At 55.1% G+C, this 19,562-nt stretch overlaps 1 protein-coding gene across 7 annotated transcripts in view; it reads left to right on the forward strand.

Moving 5' to 3' along the window:
- Nucleotides 1-19,163, forward strand: part of GSE1 (Gse1 coiled-coil protein) — a 323,118-nt gene extending 303,955 nt beyond the window's left edge. For 6 of the 7 annotated variants that reach the window (XM_066582658.1, XM_066582660.1, XM_066582661.1 and 3 more), the window contains 14 exons: nt 848-1,047; nt 6,465-6,643; nt 7,284-7,481; nt 7,554-7,736; nt 9,041-9,363; nt 9,452-9,773; nt 9,854-10,461; nt 11,582-11,694; nt 11,832-12,099; nt 13,248-13,361; nt 14,689-15,111; nt 15,253-15,525; nt 17,856-17,959; nt 18,440-19,163. In XM_066582658.1, coding sequence (XP_066438755.1) covers nt 848-1,047; nt 6,465-6,643; nt 7,284-7,481; nt 7,554-7,736; nt 9,041-9,363; nt 9,452-9,773; nt 9,854-10,461; nt 11,582-11,694; nt 11,832-12,099; nt 13,248-13,361; nt 14,689-15,111; nt 15,253-15,525; nt 17,856-17,959; nt 18,440-18,574 — 3,443 coding nt within the window. In that variant the 3' untranslated portion in view covers nt 18,575-19,163. The remainder of the gene's footprint in view (nt 1-847; nt 1,048-6,464; nt 6,644-7,283; nt 7,482-7,553; nt 7,737-9,040; nt 9,364-9,451; nt 9,774-9,853; nt 10,462-11,581; nt 11,695-11,831; nt 12,100-13,247; nt 13,362-14,688; nt 15,112-15,252; nt 15,526-17,855; nt 17,960-18,439) is intronic. The other variant, XM_066582659.1, reaches the window with a different exon arrangement.
- The last annotated feature ends 399 nt before the right edge of the window (nt 19,164-19,562 follow it).

Raw genomic sequence — 19,562 nt, forward strand, 5'->3', positions numbered from 1 at the left:
TGCTCCTCCTCTGGAGTTCGAGATCCTTCCTGCCCACCTGTATTGTATCAGGACAACCACAAGGCGCAGCAGCCTGTAGTATACTGGATATAGATGATCTGACCGCCCCTTTATTACCGCCATCTAGTCGCTTCGGACTCCTTTCGGCCTTCAGATCCGCAGCGATTCGTCGCAGTGTAGATTCCACTCGGTGATAAAATCCTCCTGCAGGAATATCGGCCCCTATGGACAGGAAGCTTCTTGTAGTTGCTGTAGATTAGATGGCGGTGCTGACATGTTCTGACTGGCTGACAGGAAGGGGTCAGCGATTCATGCTGCTTGTGCCAAATTCTGACCTTGCATCAGCACAGTGCAACCCCCCCACAGTTGGCGGTGAGCCCCCGGCTAGTCTAGCACTGATGACCGGCCTCGGAAGTCGCTCCGATCGCTGGATTTCCCATCTAATGTGGGGCTCCAGGAACGCTCCGGGGGGCGCTCTAGGAACGGCCCGGGGGGCTCCAGGAACGGGGATTTTGAGTTTTTCTATATTTGAGTCGTTACATTTGTATCTCTGTATTCTATAACAAGGCAATTCCAGATATTGCGCCCCCTGTGGACAGGGCTGTGACTGCGGCTGTACATAGAGACCAGTGGGGGGTCCAGTTAGCGTTCCTTCCCTTCGGTGTGAAGTGTTGCGGGGGGCTGTGATGCCTCTTTTGGACATCTTTCTGATACCATACGGCATTCCTTGTCCGCCGCCTCGGACTTGCGCTTAATGAGGGGTCTCAACTTGGGGATTATTTTTGCGTTGTTTCTCGCGGATTCCCGCAGCCGATGATAAAGTGTCTGCTCTCTTCTTGTCTTGCAGGATCATCCATAAGCAGCGAGTCTTCCCCAGTCTCCTCGCCAGCTACGAATCACAGTTCTCCTGCCGGCACACCCAAGAGGGGCCCAATGGGGCCCATCATCGTGCCCCCCACAGGCCACAATGTGCCGAACACCCCGCCTGTCGTGACCATTGCACCAACTAAAACGGTGAACGGAGTGTGGAGGAGTGAATCGCGTCAGGTAATCCCATTGCTCTTGCGCCAAAGATGCCGATATTCTGTTTCTGTACGTCTCTCTCTCTGCCAGGTTTATCACAGCGGGCACATTTACTACGACCAGTGTTTACAGACTTGGCAGGATGCCACCTCTTAGTAAGCGTGGCACATCTGTGGCCTTCCACAAGTCGCATCTATGAACTGACGCAGATTTGTGATGTAATTTATGCAGCTTCCAGTTCCTGTTACCCCGGGTGGGGGGGAGAGGAGCCTGTTGCCCCCGGGAAGGAGGTTGATTTTTAAGCTCAGTGTCTCAGGGGCGGACGCTCCAGCCTCTCGCCGCACGCATCATGCAGACTGAGTGCTCTCTCTGCTTCATGCTGCAGGATTTAAAATAAAACCTCCCAGAGGCAGCGCGCATCTCTGTTTGGGCAGCGCGCATCTCTGTTTGGGCAGCGCGCATCTCTGTTTGGGCAGCGGGCATCTCTGTTTGGGCGGTGGGAACTTGATGCCAGAAACCCTTTAACCACTTCAGGACCGCCGAATACATATAAACGCCCTGCAGTCCTGAGGCGTGGATGGAGCGGGCTCACGGGTCTGCACCGTACGCAGTGGCTGTCGGTTATTTCTGACAGCTGCCGGTAACCTCGAGGATCGGCGTTCGCTCTGATCGCGGCAGTCAAATGTTTAGCTGCTGTGGTCAAAGCTGTCCGCAGGTCTAATCAGCCCGCAGGAGGGGCTCACCGTTCCCATCCCGAAGGATGCCAATAGGCGGCGCCTTCTGCAAGTGATGCCCATCAGGCCCTGCCTGTAGCCACATCAAAAATGGCTGTATACTGCAATACTGAAGTATTACACCGTACGGTACAGGTGATCAAATGACCATCAGTTGGCGTCCGCCGCGGGCGCCAAATAAAAGTGTAAAAAAAGATCTAGGAAAGTATTTTTATTAGTAAAACAAAATATTACGTTACAAAAAGTGAACAATTTAGGCCTCCTGTCCGGGTGAATGAATATTTACAATCCGCGCCCCATAGGGATGCATTGGACACCCGCAGGCAGTTAAATACCTGCGGATGTCATTTTTCCCTTCAGGCGCGGATCCGCATGCAGGAAAAAATCCCGGCCATGCTCCATTTGGTGCGGGTCTCCCGCGGGGACGGCTCCCGCAGGCTTCTATTGAGGCCTATGGAAGCCGTCCGGATCCGCAGGAGACCCGCGCCTGAATTAAACTTACCTGTCCTGGACACTGCAGGTCTCCCTTCCTTCCCGGCCCGATCTCCTTTCTTTGGCCCAGCGGATGTGTTCGGCGCATGCGCGCGGCACGCTGTTGATGTGCCAAGCACATCCGCCGGGCCGAAGAAAGAAGATCCGGGAAGGAAGGAAGAACCACAGCGTCCGGAGAGGTGAGTTTATTCTGTTTTTTTTGGCCTCATGTCTGCGGCGGGCCTGATTTTCCCCGTGGACATGAGGCCTAAGAAAACCCGCCGTGTGTATATATATATATATATATATATATATATATATATATATATATGGTATCGCCGTGTAAGAGGCCCGGCTATTATAACGGTTGGGGGGTATCCTGGCTTACAAAACGTTTAGAATACAAAGCGATCAAAAAGATGTTTGCTCACCAAAACGGTGGTAAAAAAAAGCTCCAGCTCCCCCCGCAGATGGCGAGCCCCCCCAAATCTACAACAAATCCGTGACGGCGCAGAATGCGGCGATGGAAGCCGCTCCTTACAAAAACATCAAATAAAATGATTTGCTTTTTTAAAATAGAAAATGATACATATTTGGTGTGACCGTTACCGTGGCGACCCGCAGAACAAAGGCCACGTGTCCCTGTAAGAACTGAACCCAGCAGAAATGGCGCATTTAAAAACGTTTGTATTCCATTATTCGGTACATTCAGTGTTGCCGCTAAATACAACTCGTCCCGCAGACGGCCGCGCCAATCAGATATCACACGTTACGGCTCTTGGAAGGCGGGGATAAAAATATGAAAAATCTCTGGTCCTGAAGGGGTTAAATAATTTACTTGGGTGGCCCCGCCCCTTTCCAGCAAGCTTCCCACACTTTTTGAAAATGCCGGATGCGGTCGCACTGGGACTTGTACCTAGCTGGCAGTCTGACCTCCCCAGCAGTGGGCGGGACCTGCAGCTCCCGTAGCCCCTCCCCCCCCGATCAGCGCACCACGTTTATTCCATAACGGCGACAACCTGGCGAGCGGCACGATGCGCGGATCAGTTATAAACCTCTTCCTACTGCGCTGCCCGCAGCCCGCGCTGCGTCCGTATTTTCATTGGTCTTTCGCTTTAGCTCTTGTCGGCGGATTAAAAAGACGTTTCCGAAAACAAAAGTGACCGGCTTGAAAGAGCGCTCTCTTACTGTGTTTGATGTAAATGCAAATTGCGCTCCTGCACAGATTGTGGCGCGGCCTTTGATGTGCGGTAACAAGGCCGGCGCCTCATAACCTTCGCTGGCATCCATTAATCTCTGCCCACGGTGCCTGGGTGCGCCACGCCGCATGCCTGTTATCATCATGTCTCCCTGACCTCTCTGCCATGCTTGATGGCCGGGGGCTGAATGTTTGGCGCGGGGAGGGGGAGCGCGGCGAGAACACAGGAGCCGGGGAAGTGAACAGATGTTGCCGCTCATTAAGGATTCCAATCAGCGGGGCCCCATCTCTTCCAATTAATTATGGCTGATGTGTCTGGCGGAGGAGCGGATGAATCCCAGGGAGTCGCTGCCGCTTCTTCCAGCTTAGTAAATAAATTCTTGGTCTGTTCGTGGCGGTGAGCGCGCTGCCGACGGGTCGCACGGTGGCCGCCCGGCGCTGGCGGGGCCTCTGACAGCGCGGTTTTGTCTGCAGGTGTCGACACTTGACCTGTAAGAACACAATTACATTCCCATTTCCTCCGGCAGCAGATGTGTTTATGTGGAGGGCGGAGACGTGAGCGGCGGCGCGGAGAGCAGGCGGCGCCGTGTTCCGCCGCGGTGTCACGCTCCTCTGACTCTCCGATCCTGATGCTCTCTGACATTCTGTTGCATTTTTACCAGATCAGCAAACACGAGGCTCTCCGCTGCGCTCCGGGCCCGTTGCCATCCATCCTCCTACAGGGGCCCCGGAGAGCCGTCTGCGCAGGTCATACCGCCAGTGCTGCAGCAATGTATCACCAGTTACACCCACCGCGCCCCGCACCACCAGGGATGCCACCCGCTTTATTATTCACAGCTTATATGAGTTTGTGTAATTACCGTCAATTCACAATATATACCTTCTATTAATTAACTTGTGCTGATTATGTAGTACAGCCAGAGCTGCGCTCACTATTCTGCAGACTGCAGAGCTCAAACATCCTCAGCTTGTTCAGTTTTTGCAGAAAACTTGCAGAGTAGTGAGTGCAGCTCTGGAGTATAATACAGAATGTAACTCAGGGTCAGTACAGGATAAGTAATGTATGTACACAGTGACTCCAGCAGCAGAATAGTGAGTGCAGCTCTGGGGTATAATACAGGATGTAACTCAGGATCAGTACAGGATAAGTAATGTATGTACACAGTGACTCCAGCAGCAGAATAGTGAGTGCAGCTCTGGAGTATAATACAGAATGTAACTCAGGGTCAGTACAGGATAAGTAATGTATGTACACAGTGACTCCAGCAGCAGAATAGTGAGTGCAGCTCTGGAGTATAATACAGAATGTAACTCAGGGTCAGTACAGGATAAGTAATGTATGTACACAGTGACTCCAGCAGCAGAATAGTGAGTGCAGCTCTGGGGTATAATACAGGATGTAACTCAGGATCAGTACAGGATAAGTAATGTATGTACACAGTGACTCCACCAGCAGAATAGTGAGTGCAGCTCTGGAGTATAATACAGGATGTAACTCAGGAGCAGTACAGGATAAGTAATGTATGTACACAGTGACTCCACCAGCAGAATAGTGAGTGCAGCTCTGGAGTATAATACAGGATATAACTCACGATAAGTAATGTATGTACACAGTGACTCCACCAGCAGAATAGTGAGTGCAGCTCTGGGATATAATACAGGATGTAACTCAGGAGCAGTGCAGGATAAGTAATGTATGTACACAGTGACTCCACCAGCAGAATAGTGAGTGCAGCTCTGGAGTATAATACAGGATGTAACTCAGGATCAGCACAGGATAAGTAATGTATGTACACAGTGACTCCACCAGCAGAATAGTGAGTGCAGCTCTGGGGTATAATACAGGATGTAACTCAGGAGCAGTACAGGATAAGTAATGTATGTACACAGTGACTCCACCAGCAGAATAGTGAGTGCAGCTCTGGAGTATAATACAGGATGTAACTCAGGGTCAGTACAGGATAAGTAATGTATGTACACAGTGACTCCACCAGCAGAATAGTGAGTGCAGCTCTGGGGTATAATACAGGATGTAACTCGGGATCAGTACAGGATAAGTAATGTATGTACACAGTGACTCCACCAGCAGAATAGTGAGTGCAGCTCTGGAGGATAATACAGGATGTAACTCAGGAGCAGTACAGGATAAGTAATGTATGTACACAGTGACTCCACCAGCAGAATAGTGAGTGCAGCTCTGGAGTATAATACAGGATATAACTCACGATAAGTAATGTATGTACACAGTGACTCCACCAGCAGAATAGTGAGTGCAGCTCTGGGATATAATACAGGATGTAACTCAGGAGCAGTGCAGGATAAGTAATGTATGTACACAGTGACTCCACCAGCAGAATAGTGAGTGCAGCTCTGGAGTATAATACAGGATGTAACTCAGGATCAGCACAGGATAAGTAATGTATGTACACAGTGACTCCACCAGCAGAATAGTGAGTGCAGCTCTGGGGTATAATACAGGATGTAACTCAGGAGCAGTACAGGATAAGTAATGTATGTACACAGTGACTCCACCAGCAGAATAGTGAGTGCAGCTCTGGAGTATAATACAGGATGTAACTCAGGGTCAGTACAGGATAAGTAATGTATGTATCCAGTGACTCCACCAGCAGAATAGTGAGTGCAGCTCTGGGGTATAATACAGGATGTAACTCAGGGTCAGTACAGGATAAGTAATGTATGTACACAGTGACTCCACCAGCAGAATAGTGAGTGCAGCTCTGGGGTATAATACAGGATGTAACTCGGGATCAGTACAGGATAAGTAATGTATGTACACAGTGACTCCACCAGCAGAATAGTGAGTGCAGCTCTGGAGGATAATACAGGATGTAACTCAGGAGCAGTACAGGATAAGTAATGTATGTACACAGTGACTCCACCAGCAGAATAGTGAGTGCAGCTCTGGAGTATAATACAGGATGTAACTCGGGATCAGTACAGGATAAGTAATGTATGTACACAGTGACTCCACCATCACAACTTCTTTAGTCGTGACTAACTTGTTCTCTTCTCTACAGCAGCCTGACAACTCCTCTCGGGCAAACAGCATCAGCAGAGAGCGGTTGATTGCAGAATCCCAGCTACCCTCTGAGAAGACTGGCACCTCTGCTGTACCCTCACACCTGCTAGGGAGTACATATGCCTTTGCCATCCCGCCAAGCTCAGTCGTTCAGGATTCCCGATTCCAACCGCTAAAGTGAGTGACTGAATGCATATAACGGGCAGCTCGTGTGGTCGGGGGTCCCTGTGCGCCGCGGCCCGATGCTGACTGTTCCCACTTCATAGGGTCCTTCAGGAAGGTTACAGGATGTGCGGCACATACAGATCCTCGTCGCGGTCCGCACCGTTTCCTTATGACATTACTTACAGGGGGCTCTGCCTTCAGGGGTTCATGGCAACTCCCAGGATGTGTAGTGGTCCGATAGGGGGTCCCGTATGTCTGGGAGGACGGGGGGTCTCCGGCGCAGGCTCACTCCATGGAGTCCGGGTGAACTGGATGATCTGCTAGACCTAAATGCCATAAGCTCATACATTCTAGTCCCGATCCTGTAGGCCATTCCTGTCAGTCAGGGACCATCACAGATGGACTAACCCTTATTACTTGGTTCTGCGTCACTTGCGTCTTGTACCGCTAGTTGATATGTTGTGATGGTCGGTCTCGTGGCGCGGTGACCGTGACCCCTAAGCTCGCTGCATCGTTCCCACGTAACAGGTGGTTCATAAAGGGTTAAAGGGCACGGCTCGTGGCGAGGGCCGTCCTCCCGCCTTCAGGTAAATAGGTTTGTTTTTGCTGGTGCCGTTGGGTAATGACTGCAATGGTTTCTGCTTCATTCCAGCCTGCAGCGGCCCGTGCATCACATGGTCCCATCGAGCGCCATGACGGAGGAATATTTACGCAGCTTCCGTCCGTACCACACGGCCGAGGACCTCCGCATGCCCTCGCTGCCCCACATCGGACTGGACCCCACTGCGGCAGCAGCGTATTACCACAACAGCTACCTGGCCCACCACACCTTCACCCACCCAGCATTCAGGTAGTTGTACGCCCGGTGACGCGTCTCGCTGCGCTGCCGGTGGGCGGTATTGACCCCCTTGTGTCCTTACAGGATGGATGACTCCTACTGTTTATCTGCACTGAGGTCCCCCTTCTACCCGCTGCACAGCCCCGGATCGCTGCCTCCTCTCCACCCGTCGGCCATGCACCTGCACCTTTCGGGGGTCCGGTACCCTGCGGATCTCGCCCATTCCTCATTGTCCGCACTGCAGTCTGAGCGCATCACGGCTGAGAGGTAATGTGACTCGTAACGAGCTCGTTATACCGATGGCCGGTGACCACGACCTCGGGAACCAAGTGTGCGCCATCTTGTGTGTCCGGACCGTCTCCTGTATGTTTGTTCCCCACCGTCACCAAAACAATTCATCCAAAGGATTAGTTGTAGAAGCTGGCGGAGACCATCCAGCTCACCCCCGCTAGTGTGCCAACTGGTGAGACCCCAAAGCATGGAAGCCTTATTGTATATACATAATGACCCTTTATTAGACCCCTGTCTCTCTTATGATTGGCGCCCCCTGTACGGTAATTCCCCCCGTGACCCCGGAGTGCGGCATAAAGTCACGTGACAAGTTTTCCGTGGATCAGTTTCAGTGTGAATCCACATTAGATGGAAGATCCAGCGATCGGAGCGACTTCCAACGAGGCCGGTCATCAGTGCTAGACTAGCCGGGGTCTCACTGCCAACCGCGGGGGGTTTATCATGTAACGGCGCGGAGAGTATACCGAGAATGGCGCGATCGAGGAAAACATCCAGCGAAAGGGGATCCTGCGGGGGGAAACAACTCATCACTGAAAGGGGTCGGAGGAGGATGTCAGGAATCGATCTGACCAACAGGCTGCACAGTCAGCTGAATACAACGCTGGAGCTCCAACTAACGTGTCCGAACGCACAACTCGCCGTTCCTCCGCACGGATGATATAACAGCGGGCGACCAGTTCCAGCGCCATTGTGTCTAAGAGGAACAGAGAGACTCCAGCGGGCAAAAGAGCGCAAAACTTGTATCACTGAGCAGCGGAGAAACATCTCCTGGTCAGATGGAGCCAGATTTATGTGCTGATGGGAGGGCAGAATTTGGCACAAGCAGCATGAATCGCTGACCCCTTCCTGTCAGCCGGTCAGAACATGTCAGCTCCGCCATCTAATTTGCAGGGACTACAAGAAGCTTCCTGTCCGCAGGGGCCGGTATTCCTGCAGGATGATGTCATTACAGAGTGGAATCTACGCCATGAAGTATTGCTGTAGTTCTGAAGGCCAGAAGCGGCTAGACGGGGTGGGGGGTGGGGGGGTGGGGGTAATGACGGGGTGGGGGGTAATGACGGGGTGAGGGGGGGGGGGGTAATGACGGGGTGGGGGGGTAATGACGGGGTGGGGGGGGGGTAATGACTGGGTGGGGGGGGGGGGGGTAATGACTGGGTGGGGGGGGGGTAATGACTGGGTGGGGGGGGGTAATGACGGCTCGGCTCGCTGTATGTTGTTGATGGCAACTGATTTTTCTGCTTCATTTTGCTCGGTGATAATAAAGTTTCCTCCATTTTTAGGCTTCAGATGGATGAAGAGTTGCGGCAGCGCGAACGGGAAAGAGAAAGGGAGAGAGAGAAGGAACGAGAAGCTGACCGCGAACGGGAGAAAGAACGGGAGCGAGAGAGGGAACGGGAGAAGAAAGAGATGGAAAGGGAGAAAGAGAGAGAACGGGAGCGGGAGCGGGAGCTAGAGCGGCAGAGAGAGCGCACGAGGGAGAAGGAGGCCAGCCTCATCAAGAGCCTAGAGAGCCAGTATCTGGCCGAGTCGGAGGTCCACTCGCTCCGAATGCACCAAGAAGAGCGGGTGAAGTCCTCGGAGCAGCCGGCTCCAACCAGACCCGGTGATTAGTGTGACCGTACTGCTCTGCCCGCCGCGGTCTGCCCGCACACATCAGCCGTTATAAGTTGTTGCTTTCTTTGTGTTTACAGAAAAGCTGAAAGAACCGTCGATATCGGCTCCAAAGTCAGTCCAACACCAAATGCACCAGCCTGCTGCCACCCACCACTCTGTGCCCAGCCTCATCGCCAGCCATACTGTTTTCCCTCCGACAAGCGGCTCGGCGGCAGCGACTCTTCTGGCTCAGAGGACACAGGAAGAGGAGAAGTGGTTGGCCCGGCAAAGACGTCTCCGGCAAGAGAAGGAGGATCGGCAGTACCAGGTGTCGGAGTTTCGTCAGCAAGTGCTGGAGCAGCAGCTGGATGTTCCTGGGCGCCCTCCACCAGAGCCTGAGACCAGGCCAGAAAGCCTCCGGTAGGTCATTGGCACGCTGGGTGGCATGTCCCCTCCCCGACTCGGATGCATCACCTTGTTTTCACTGTTCTCTCATTTAGGGTTCTGTCCACCCGTAGTGAAGGGAGCATTCGGGAGCCAGTGCAGCATTTTGGAGGTCCACCACCCCTCATTTCGCCCAAACCCCAGCAGCATTCTATCTCCACTTCCCTTTGGAACCCAGTGTCCCTCATGGACATCCCCTCCGAGTCACGCCGCAGCCAAGAATCGGCCTCCACCCATAACCACGCCACTACTATTTATGAGCACAGCCGACAGACTTTAGCTCCTGTGAAACTCGAGCGCCCGTACAGCTATGAGAAGTCGCAAGCGGAGGAGGAAGATCTACCGCGGAGGAAAGAGCCGCCGGAGAAGTACCAGCCCATCCGCGAGGCGCCGCTGGAGCACGCCGCCTACTCTCACGCCCCTTTTCTGGCTGAACTGGAGAAGTCAACGCAGTCCTTCCTAAACCAGCAGCGGAGCTGCCTGCAGCAGGCCGGCCAGACAGCGGAGCCCACACTACTGCACAAGCCAAGCTTGTCCCACAGAGCGCCCCCCACAAGAACGCGAGACCCCATGTATATATATGATGAGTTCCTGCAGCAGCACCGCCGGCTGGTCAGTAAGCTGGACCTCGAGGAGCGGAGGCGGAAGGAAGCTCGGGAGAAAGGTAAGGCGTGTTCCACTCGTGCTGAAGGACATGTAGACGGAGTCCAGGCTGCTGTAATCGGCTCCGGCAGACCCGGGCGGGGCATGGCGGACGCTGAGGTCTCGCCTTAGATAAGGGTCTAAACAAAAAGGGGGGAGTTTAGGAGCGCTCCTGCAGCAGATACTTGGTGCAAAAAGTCAGACGTTTCTGCACAAGAATTTGCAACTTTTTATTTTGATGCCAGCTTAACCCCTTTATTTAGTGGGTGGGGCTTAGCAGTTGCAGGCGTTGTGGCTCCTCCCCCTGCAGTGACATCCGCATGGAGTGCTGCACTTGTGTGACCAGCGCTCCATGTAGTCTCCTCCTTGCAAATACTACTGTAACCCCGCAGCGAGGAGGACGGGGACACGGGACCCCTGTTCTCCAGATCGGTAAGGGTCTCCGCTGTGAGACCTCCACTGATCAGTAAGTTATTCCATGTCCTGCGGATGGCGATAACCTGCAAGTCATACCCTGCAGCCAATTAGCAGCTGAGCCTGAGTTACAAACAGCCGCTAATTGGTTGCAGTGGTCACATGACTCTGACGTTTTCCCAGACGCTTCTCTAGTAGATTTGTCGCCTTTCACCTCCGCGCACCAGTATGTTATACGCCGGTCTAAGGGTGCTGGAGCCGCTCTTGTGAGGGTGGCTCGGAGGTGGAGATCCTTCACAGTGAACAGGCCGTCGCTCGGAGATGAGTGACTCCTGTTCGCGGACCGGTCCTTGCGGGATCTTTTATGCCTGCGGAAACAAATTATCATTCCATGTAAAAGGGGCCGAAGCAAATGTCCCCCAGGATCTACAGACCAGTCAGATCTTCGGGCGCTGCGCCCGCTGACATCAGAGCCAACAATCTGCTGTTTGGGGAGCGTTCATAATGTACCCGCCACTAGAGGCGTCTGCCGCAGCGTGCGTTGGGGGAGGGGACGCTGTGTGACCATCTTTGCACTGGTTAAGTATCCTGCATGCGCTGGGTGAACCGCGGTCCCTCCGGGGACCGGATGCCGCTTTGTTCTGTATGGACTAGTAGTTTCCTTGCTCTGAGCGCCTGTCTGGAGACCCCCGGACCCCCGCTGACCGTCTCGTTGCTCCACTTCTCAGGTTATTATTATGACCTCGATGACTCGTATGATGAAAGTGACGAGGAGGAGGTGAGGGCGCATCTCCGCCGAGTCGCTGAGCAGCCGCCGCTCAAGCTGGACACATCATCCGAGGTAGGTGCAGGCGGCCGCAGGCGCTGCACGTGCCCCTGGCGCCAGCGGGCTTGTGTTCCGTTATCCGCCGCGGCTGGCGCTCCTTGGCACTAGGCGGGTCCGCGCCGTTCTGACATGATCTTTGTATCTACCAACAGAAGCTGGAGTTTCTTCAGATCTTCGGACTCGCTACTCAACAAGAAAAGGAGCGAATCCTGCAGCAGAAAAGGCGGAAGAGGCGGCGAATGCTGAGAGAAAGGAGTCCGTCGCCCCCCATCCAAAGCAAGAGGCAGACGCCGTCGCCGCACTCCCCGCTGTCCACCAGGTTCAGCCCCGACGAGCTCAACAACAGCCCCAACCTGGAGGAGAAGAAGAAGTTCCTGACCATCTTCGATCTGTCGCATGTGAGCGCGGAGCGGCGGAGAGGTGAGAACCGCGGCTGCAGAACGCCTCGTCCTCCCACTGTTAACGCTGTTCGCCCCGTCCGTCCGGTTCCCCGGGGGTGGGGGTGGGGGCCATCATTTATATCCCTGCGTTAACCGGCTGACCCAACTATTAAAGTCACTCGGAAGTCCCAAAATAGGACCTGATTTGTACTAGTATTAACCCCTTCACGCCCCAGGATGTACATTTAGGTCAGCGGCACGCTGGGTTTGTATGGAGCGAGATCAGGAGCCGATGTCGCCACATGCAAGCGGGTGCCGGCGGTCGCTAACTGCCACAATCGGTGTCCGGAGGTCCCGATTGCAAGCCCCCCTCCCCCAATGGGACTGTGAGGAACTATTTGGTTGCCATGGCAGCTTGGGGTCTTGCCAACGCTGCCATGACTGATGTCAGTAACGCAGTATAATGGAATCCTCTGGTATTGTACCGAGGGATCCCGGGTGCAGAGAGAGGGGAGCAGTGCGGAGGGATCCCGGGTGCAGAGAGAGGGGAGCAGTGCGGAGGGATCCCGGGTGCAGAGAGAGGGGAGCAGTGCGGAGGGATCCCGGGTGCAGAGAGAGGGGAGCAGTGCAGAGGGATCCCGGGTGCAGAGAGAGGGGAGCAGTGCGGAGGGATCCCGGGTGCGGAGGGAGGGGGGGGGGGGCGCTGCAGGGGGATTCCGGGTGCAGTGGGAAGGGGGCAGTGTGGATGGAGGGAGGGGGGTGGGGCAGGGGGATTCCGGGTGCTGTTGGCAGTGAGGAGGGAGAGGAGGGAGGTCGCAGGCGCGGTGGCGGTCTCCTAGTCTCAGAAGGGCAGCTTGTGACAGGGAAACTCGCACACGTGTGAAGGAGGCCATGTGGCTTCCGGGGTCCGGGCGTAACGCTGCGTCCCCCGCTCATCTGCAGTGGAGCCTCGCATTATGTGGGGGTCCTGGAATAACCGCTTTCCTGGCTTAGGACGGCTCACAAGAGCGTATGTAGCGCAGCGTTTTACCGCGATGTGACCCAGCGTATGACTGCGCAATCTTGGGGACAGTGTGAGCCGGTCCAGTGCTGACGCAGTTTCTCCATGTGTCCTCTGCTGGAGAGGGGGCGCCGCGGAGGAGTGATGTTGTAATCTGCCGCTCACTAACGCTGTCTTAATTCTGGCAGACAAGGAGAAGCTGGTCGAAATTCTGGAAGCCATTAAACAGAAGACTGCGGCGCCCGAGGCGGTGAAGAATCCCCCAGTGGCTCCTTGCCGGGGCGGCTCTCCTCTGCCCACAGGTAGGACTGCGAGGCACCCGGGGCCTTACATCTGATCTGTGTCACAACCTACAAGTCCCATCATGGGGGGGGAGCGATCTGAACCCGGCGGCGACACGTTACCCTGAAACTGCGTAAAGCGGCGTAACGCACGCTCCTCGGCCTTCGGGCCTCACTGTTGTCTACTGTAGGTCAGATGATAGAATCTTCTATGCAGCACAGCCGGGTGGCGGTCAGTATGGCGGCGGCTACATCCCCCCCCCAGCGGTGGTCACATGACTGTTCTGCGCGCGTGAATAGTAAATCTACCGCGTTCTGAGCTGTTGATGTAGAAGATCATTAAAAGGAGCTCAATAACATAAATCTTAACCCCTTCCTGCACCGGACGGAAACGGGCAGCGTGGATGGAAACATATTTACGTCCTATGGTTGGTGTGGGTTCAGAGGTTTCGCCTGCGCCATCTGCAGCGGGAGTCGTCTGTGACTGCAGGGATTGGTGAGAACACCGCCCCCCGCTGTTAACCTCTAACCGCGCAATCAATATTGATCACGGCACATTAAGGGCTCAGAGGGCGGGCGCTCCCTCCACCGTGTTGTGGCAGAGGGCCAGTAAGTTGGCAGTGGCGCTCGCGTCTGCCGTGACCTGTGCTCGCTATGACAATGGATAATACAGTGCAGTACGTCTGGACTGCAGTGCATTATTAGAGCATTGCAGGTTCAGGACATAAAAGAGGTTTAAAAAAAAAAAAAAAAAGTAAAAAAAATAAATTTAAAATAAATTAAAAGGTTTTTTATTTTTTGAAAACAAAAATGTAAAGTCCGCCCCCGTTTGGTGCTGTCAGATCCGTAACGACCCGCACCGTGAACTGAACGCACTTTATGTCCTGCGCAGCAAACGCTGTTTAAAAAAATGGGACCAAAATGTGGGGGGGTGAAATAAACCCGAAGAGGGGTCAGCCAGAATGGTGCCGGTACAGCCTGCCGCCCCCGGAGCCCCGCAGCGCCCCCCGGGGGACATGAGGGAAGTGATGGGACTTTGAATACAAGTGTTTTTTATTGTACAAGTTGAGCAGCCTAACGATCTGCACTTCGTTTGTCCTGAACGGATCCATCTGTGCTGTAAATTAACGGCAGAATTGTGTGGGTTGTTTTCTCTTCTGCAATACATTAGATGCGCCCAAATAAGAATAAAACGGCGACGGAAATATAAAGTTAATCCCCCAAATCATATCTTTGTGGCCCAAATAGGCCGCGGCAGGAAGGGGTTAATACATTTCATTAAAAGGCGAAAAAACCTATTTTTGTTGCTGCGGTTAATACGCTGCATTCACCTCCGCTTTATTTGTAGGTGTGGCCTCAGAGGACCAGACGGTAGCTCCGCCGTCCTTGCAGCCAGAGGCAGCGGCTCCAGTCCCCTCCACCTCCAGCACTGCGCCCGAACCTGTAAAGCCCCCAGAACTCCTCCGTCCGGAGCAGCCCAAACTCCCGGATAGGGAAGCCGCCCCCTTGCCAGTTCCGGCGCCGACACCTTCTGCCAACGCTGTGTGCACAGAGAGAGCCAGGCAGAGTGAGGCCGCGGCGCCGGCGAAGAAGACCATGAGCATCCTAAACTTTGTCCGAGGACATCCAGCCAAAGAGACCCCCGTCCAAGCATCGCAGAGCGTCAACGGGAGGAGCAAATCCTGGGAGCCCTTCATAGCGGAGGAGTTTGCGCATCAGTTCCACGAATCCGTGTTACAGTCCACGCAGAAGGCGCTACAGAAGCACAAAGGTAAGAGGTGACGCAGCGCCGCCCCCACCTGGACAACCATAGAAACTGCAGGACGCCAGGTCTGCGGAGTCATTGGTTTAACATCCTTGACTGCTCCGTGGTGGGAGCCGAGACCCCCAGTAATGGCTTCTGTCCCCCTAGGAGCGTCCGCCCTGAACTGTGCCGAGCAGAACCACAAACCGGATGCCTCCGTCCACTATAACATTCCTGAGCTGCAGCAGTCCAGCCGGCCCCCCGCGCCACACGTCAACGGGCAGCCGGGGGTGTTACGGGCAACCCCACAGCCTGGCGTAACCTCAGGGGAAGAGACATCCGATGAAGAAGAGGAGGAGGAGGATGATGTGGAGGAGCCACCAAGACCCAAATGGCAGGGAATCGAGGCAATATTTGAAGCTTACCAAGAACACATAGAAGGTGAACAGAGGCGTGTATGTAGTGTGTGGGGGACACGTGTGCGTGGCGTGTATGTAGTGTGTGCGGGACACGTGTGCGTGGCGTGTATGTAGTGTGTGCGGGACACGTGTGCGTGGCGTGTATGTAGTGTGTGCGGGACACGTGTGTGTACGTGGCGTGCATGTAGTGTGTGCGGGACACGTGTGTGTGCGTGGCGTGCATGTAGTGTGTGCGGGACACTGTGTGTGTACGTGGCGTGCATGTAGTGTGTGCGGGACACGTGTGCGTGGCGTGCATGTAGTGTGTGCGGGACACGTGTGCGTGGCGTGCATGTAGTGTGTGCGGGACACGTGTGTGTACGTGGCGTGCATGTAGTGTGTGCGGGACACGTGTGTGTACGTGGCGTGCATGTAGTGTGTGCGGGACACGTGTGCGTGGCGTGTATGTAGTGTGTGCGGGACACGTGTGTGCGCGTGGCGTGTATCTAGTGTGTGCGGGACGTGTGCATGGCGTGCATGTAGTGTATGCGGGACGTGTGCATGGCGTGCATGTAGTGTGTGCGGGACGTGTGCATGGCGTGCATGTAGTGTGTGCGGGACGTGTGCATGGCGTGCATGTAGTGTGTGCGGGACGTGTGCATGGCGTGCAAGTAGTGTGTGCGGGACACGTGTGTGTACGTGGCGTGCAATTAGTGTGTGCGGGACACGTGTGCGTGGCGTGTATGTAGTGTGTGTGCGGGACACGTGTGTGCGCGGGGCGTGTATGTAGTGTGTGCGGGGCGTGTGCATGGCGTGTGCTTCTGGCGCCACTGTGAGGAGGGGAAAGTATTTTCTAGTTCTGATGGGATGCAGCGGGGTGACTGGGGGATGCGGAGCTTCATGTTGTCTACTGCCCCATTCTGCACGTTTCTGCTACAGTGTTTCGGTTTCATAAAGAACTGCTTTAGAAAAGGGGTCCGGGTGCAGAAATGGAGGGGCTGCGACGCTCACCCAGCGCTGCCCCCTCTGGCTGCCCCCAGCGCTGCCCCCTCTGGCTGCACTGTTATCTGCCGGCAGCTGAAGACGGATGCAGATTTCTTTAGACGTCTTCAGCCGCTGAGTAGCGCGGCCACCATGACGGCCGTTGGGCACATCGCATGGGTGAGCGCTGCAGCAATCCGCTGGATGTATCCGGCTCGTGTCCCGATGGTTACATTGTATCAGTCTGGCGGGCGGCCCGATACACTGAATACTTTCCCCAGCTCTGTGCAGCCTGTGGCACTCTTCTATGTGTGTGGATTCTGCATCAGAAGCCACATCTGGGGGGATGTCTAATTAAAGGGGAGGTGTAATTAAAGGGGATGTCTTATGACCCAGATAACCTAGGCTGCAGCAGGTGTAGCTCTACTCCATTCCCTTCAATGGGACCCCCGGAGCGACTGTTTCCCCCCAAAATAACTGAATGGCTGTGATTGGTTTATCAAGCATCGGCTCTGATTGGCTGAGTAACAGCGCTCGTGATCCAATCACAGCACTCGCTTGCTGGGGGCGGGATATTCAAAGCCTCGTCACCAGAAAGAGAGTGCTGTCAACAGTGAGGATTACACTGCAACCTTCCGCAGCGCCAGAGACCGATGCGAGGGACCCAGACGCCCAGAGTATAAGACCCTCCCCTGAAAATAAGACACCTCCTATTCTGGGGCAAAAATGTATATAAGACGGTGTCTTATAATGTCCACATCACCTCCATTTGCATCATTTTAAAATGACCGGAGATCTGCAGCGGCGCCGGCGGCCGTTCTGTCCAGCGGGAGATCCCCCCACTTTGACATTCATGTGACCGGCTGCCGCTTCCATCTGATTTTCAGACCGCTTTCAGTCGGTGTTCAGGTCGCTGATTGCTTCGTTACGCCGGCCGCAGCTTTGGGACGGGTTTGGGTGAACCCACAGATGACCAGCCATACTGCAGCTGGTTTCCCATATGTGTGTCCGGCTTCGGACGCGGTCACATGTGCGGGCTCCTCGTCACGGGTTTATAATTGTGGTTTTTGAAGCCAAAAGCAGTTGGAAATTATAAAACGAGAGAAGCAGAACGAGGCGACGTCCCTTATGGACCCTCTCCTGGTTTGGGCTTCAAAAACTGCATGTGTGGCGCAGCGTTTCCGCATCAAAAACGGGAGTCAAAATTTTCACTCAGAATCAGTTGTAGATCCGCAGCTCGCCTCCGCCTGCCGCTCCTTTCACCTCGCAGTCAGCAGCCAATCACTGCAGTGCACAGAGCGGCATTCGCTCCGCCGCTGCCAGCCAGGTGATGCGCCCGCTTCTGCATGCAGGTTGTGTCGTTGCCTTCATGTTGTTCTCGTTACTCCACAGAACAAAACCTTGAACGCCAAGTTCTGGAGACGCAGTGCAAGCGGCTGGAAGCTCAGCACTACAACCTGAGCCTGACGGCCGAGCAGATCTCGCACCGCATGGCGGTAAGTTACTGCAGTGTGCACGCATCAGCCACAACCAGGCGGCTCGTTCACACGGGAGGATTCGGCTTGTCCGTGAAGTGCGCAGGACACGAGCGCAGGGGATTGTGGGGGTTGGGCACATGTATTTATTGCATATTTCACGTGGGCAAAAAACTGCAATGAAAGCCTCCCTGATATGAATGGTGGCTCAGCTGTGTGACACGGACCCCCAATGGCCTGGCAGGAGCTGTCCTGCTCAGCTGTGTGAGACGGACCCCCAATGTCCTGGCCGGAGCTGTCCTGTTCAGCTGTGTGACACGGACCCCCAATGTCCTGGCCGGAGCTGTCCTGTTCAGCTGTGTGACACGGACCCCCAATGTCCTGGCCGGAGCTGTCCTGTTCAGCTGTGTGAGACGGACCCCCGCTGTCCTGGCCGTAGATACACACTAGCCGCCTGCCCTGACATTGCTACATTGTAACGTTTGCCCTTTCTCCCCGCAGGATCTGATGAGCCAGAAGCAGAAGGTGGCCTCCGAGCGGGAGAGGTTACAAGCTGAACTTGAACACTTTAGGAAGTGCCTTGTTTTGCCCCCCTCGCCGTGGTCCCGGGGATACTTCAAGGGCCACCCCAGGTGACCCCCCTCGCCCTTGCACTAGCTCCGGACGTTCACTAGAGAAATCTATTTTATTATCTTGATATTTAATATTTTTCACTTGGAGGAACAAAGAGAAAAAAAATAAAGGAGGAAATCCCGGCGGTGGGCCGCTGCGGCGCCGCGGGGCGAAGAGACACGAATATAAATATATATATATGAATGTGCCATGCATGAGGCGAGGAGCCCTCCCTCGTAGCGCCCCTCGGACTGTCCAGCGTGGGTGCCTTCCTCCCTCCATCGTGCTGTCGCCTGAAGCTGCGGGGCTTATTTATCACGTGTTCTTCGCCGCCTCCCTTCGCCGGCGGCCGCGGACTTCTGTGTTCAGATGATTCTGAAGGACTTTCCCCCCCACACCCCGCAGTTCTCTCCTTGCAGCTTGCGGCAGGCATGCACTTACAGCCGGAGGGCTGATTAAAGGTACCTTTATTGTTCACGATGAGCTGCTACACGAGCGGACGGCGCGGAGACGTACTAATCAGGTGCTTCACCCCATTACTGTACATAGCGAGAAGGGTTTTGTATGTTTTTATTACATTAATTATTGTTATAAAGAGAACGCCTGCCACCTACCGCTGCCTCCTGGTTATTTACCCCGTGAGTGGCCCCGCCCCCGCCGTCCACCCTGCAGGCCGGGGCTGGCCCCGCCCCCACCGTCCACCCTGCAGGCCGGGGCTGGCCCCGCCCCCACCGTCCACCCTGCAGGCCGGGGCTGGCCCCGCCCCCACCGTCCACCCTGCAGGCCGGGGCTGGCCCCGCCCCCACCGTCCACCCTGCAGGCCGGGGCTGGCCCCGCCCCCACTCCACCCTGCAGGCCGGGGCTGGCCCCGCCCCCACTCCACCCTGCAGGTCGGGGCTGGCCCCGCCCCCACTGTCCACCCTGCAGGTCGGGGCTGGCCCCGCCCCCACTGTCCACCCTGCAGGTCGGGGCTGGCCCCGCCCCCACTGTCCACCCTGCAGGTCGGGGCTGG

The sequence above is a fragment of the Eleutherodactylus coqui genome, chromosome 11 (genome assembly GCF_035609145.1).
Source record: "Eleutherodactylus coqui strain aEleCoq1 chromosome 11, aEleCoq1.hap1, whole genome shotgun sequence".
In the NCBI taxonomy this organism is placed as follows: domain Eukaryota; kingdom Metazoa; phylum Chordata; class Amphibia; order Anura; family Eleutherodactylidae; genus Eleutherodactylus; species Eleutherodactylus coqui.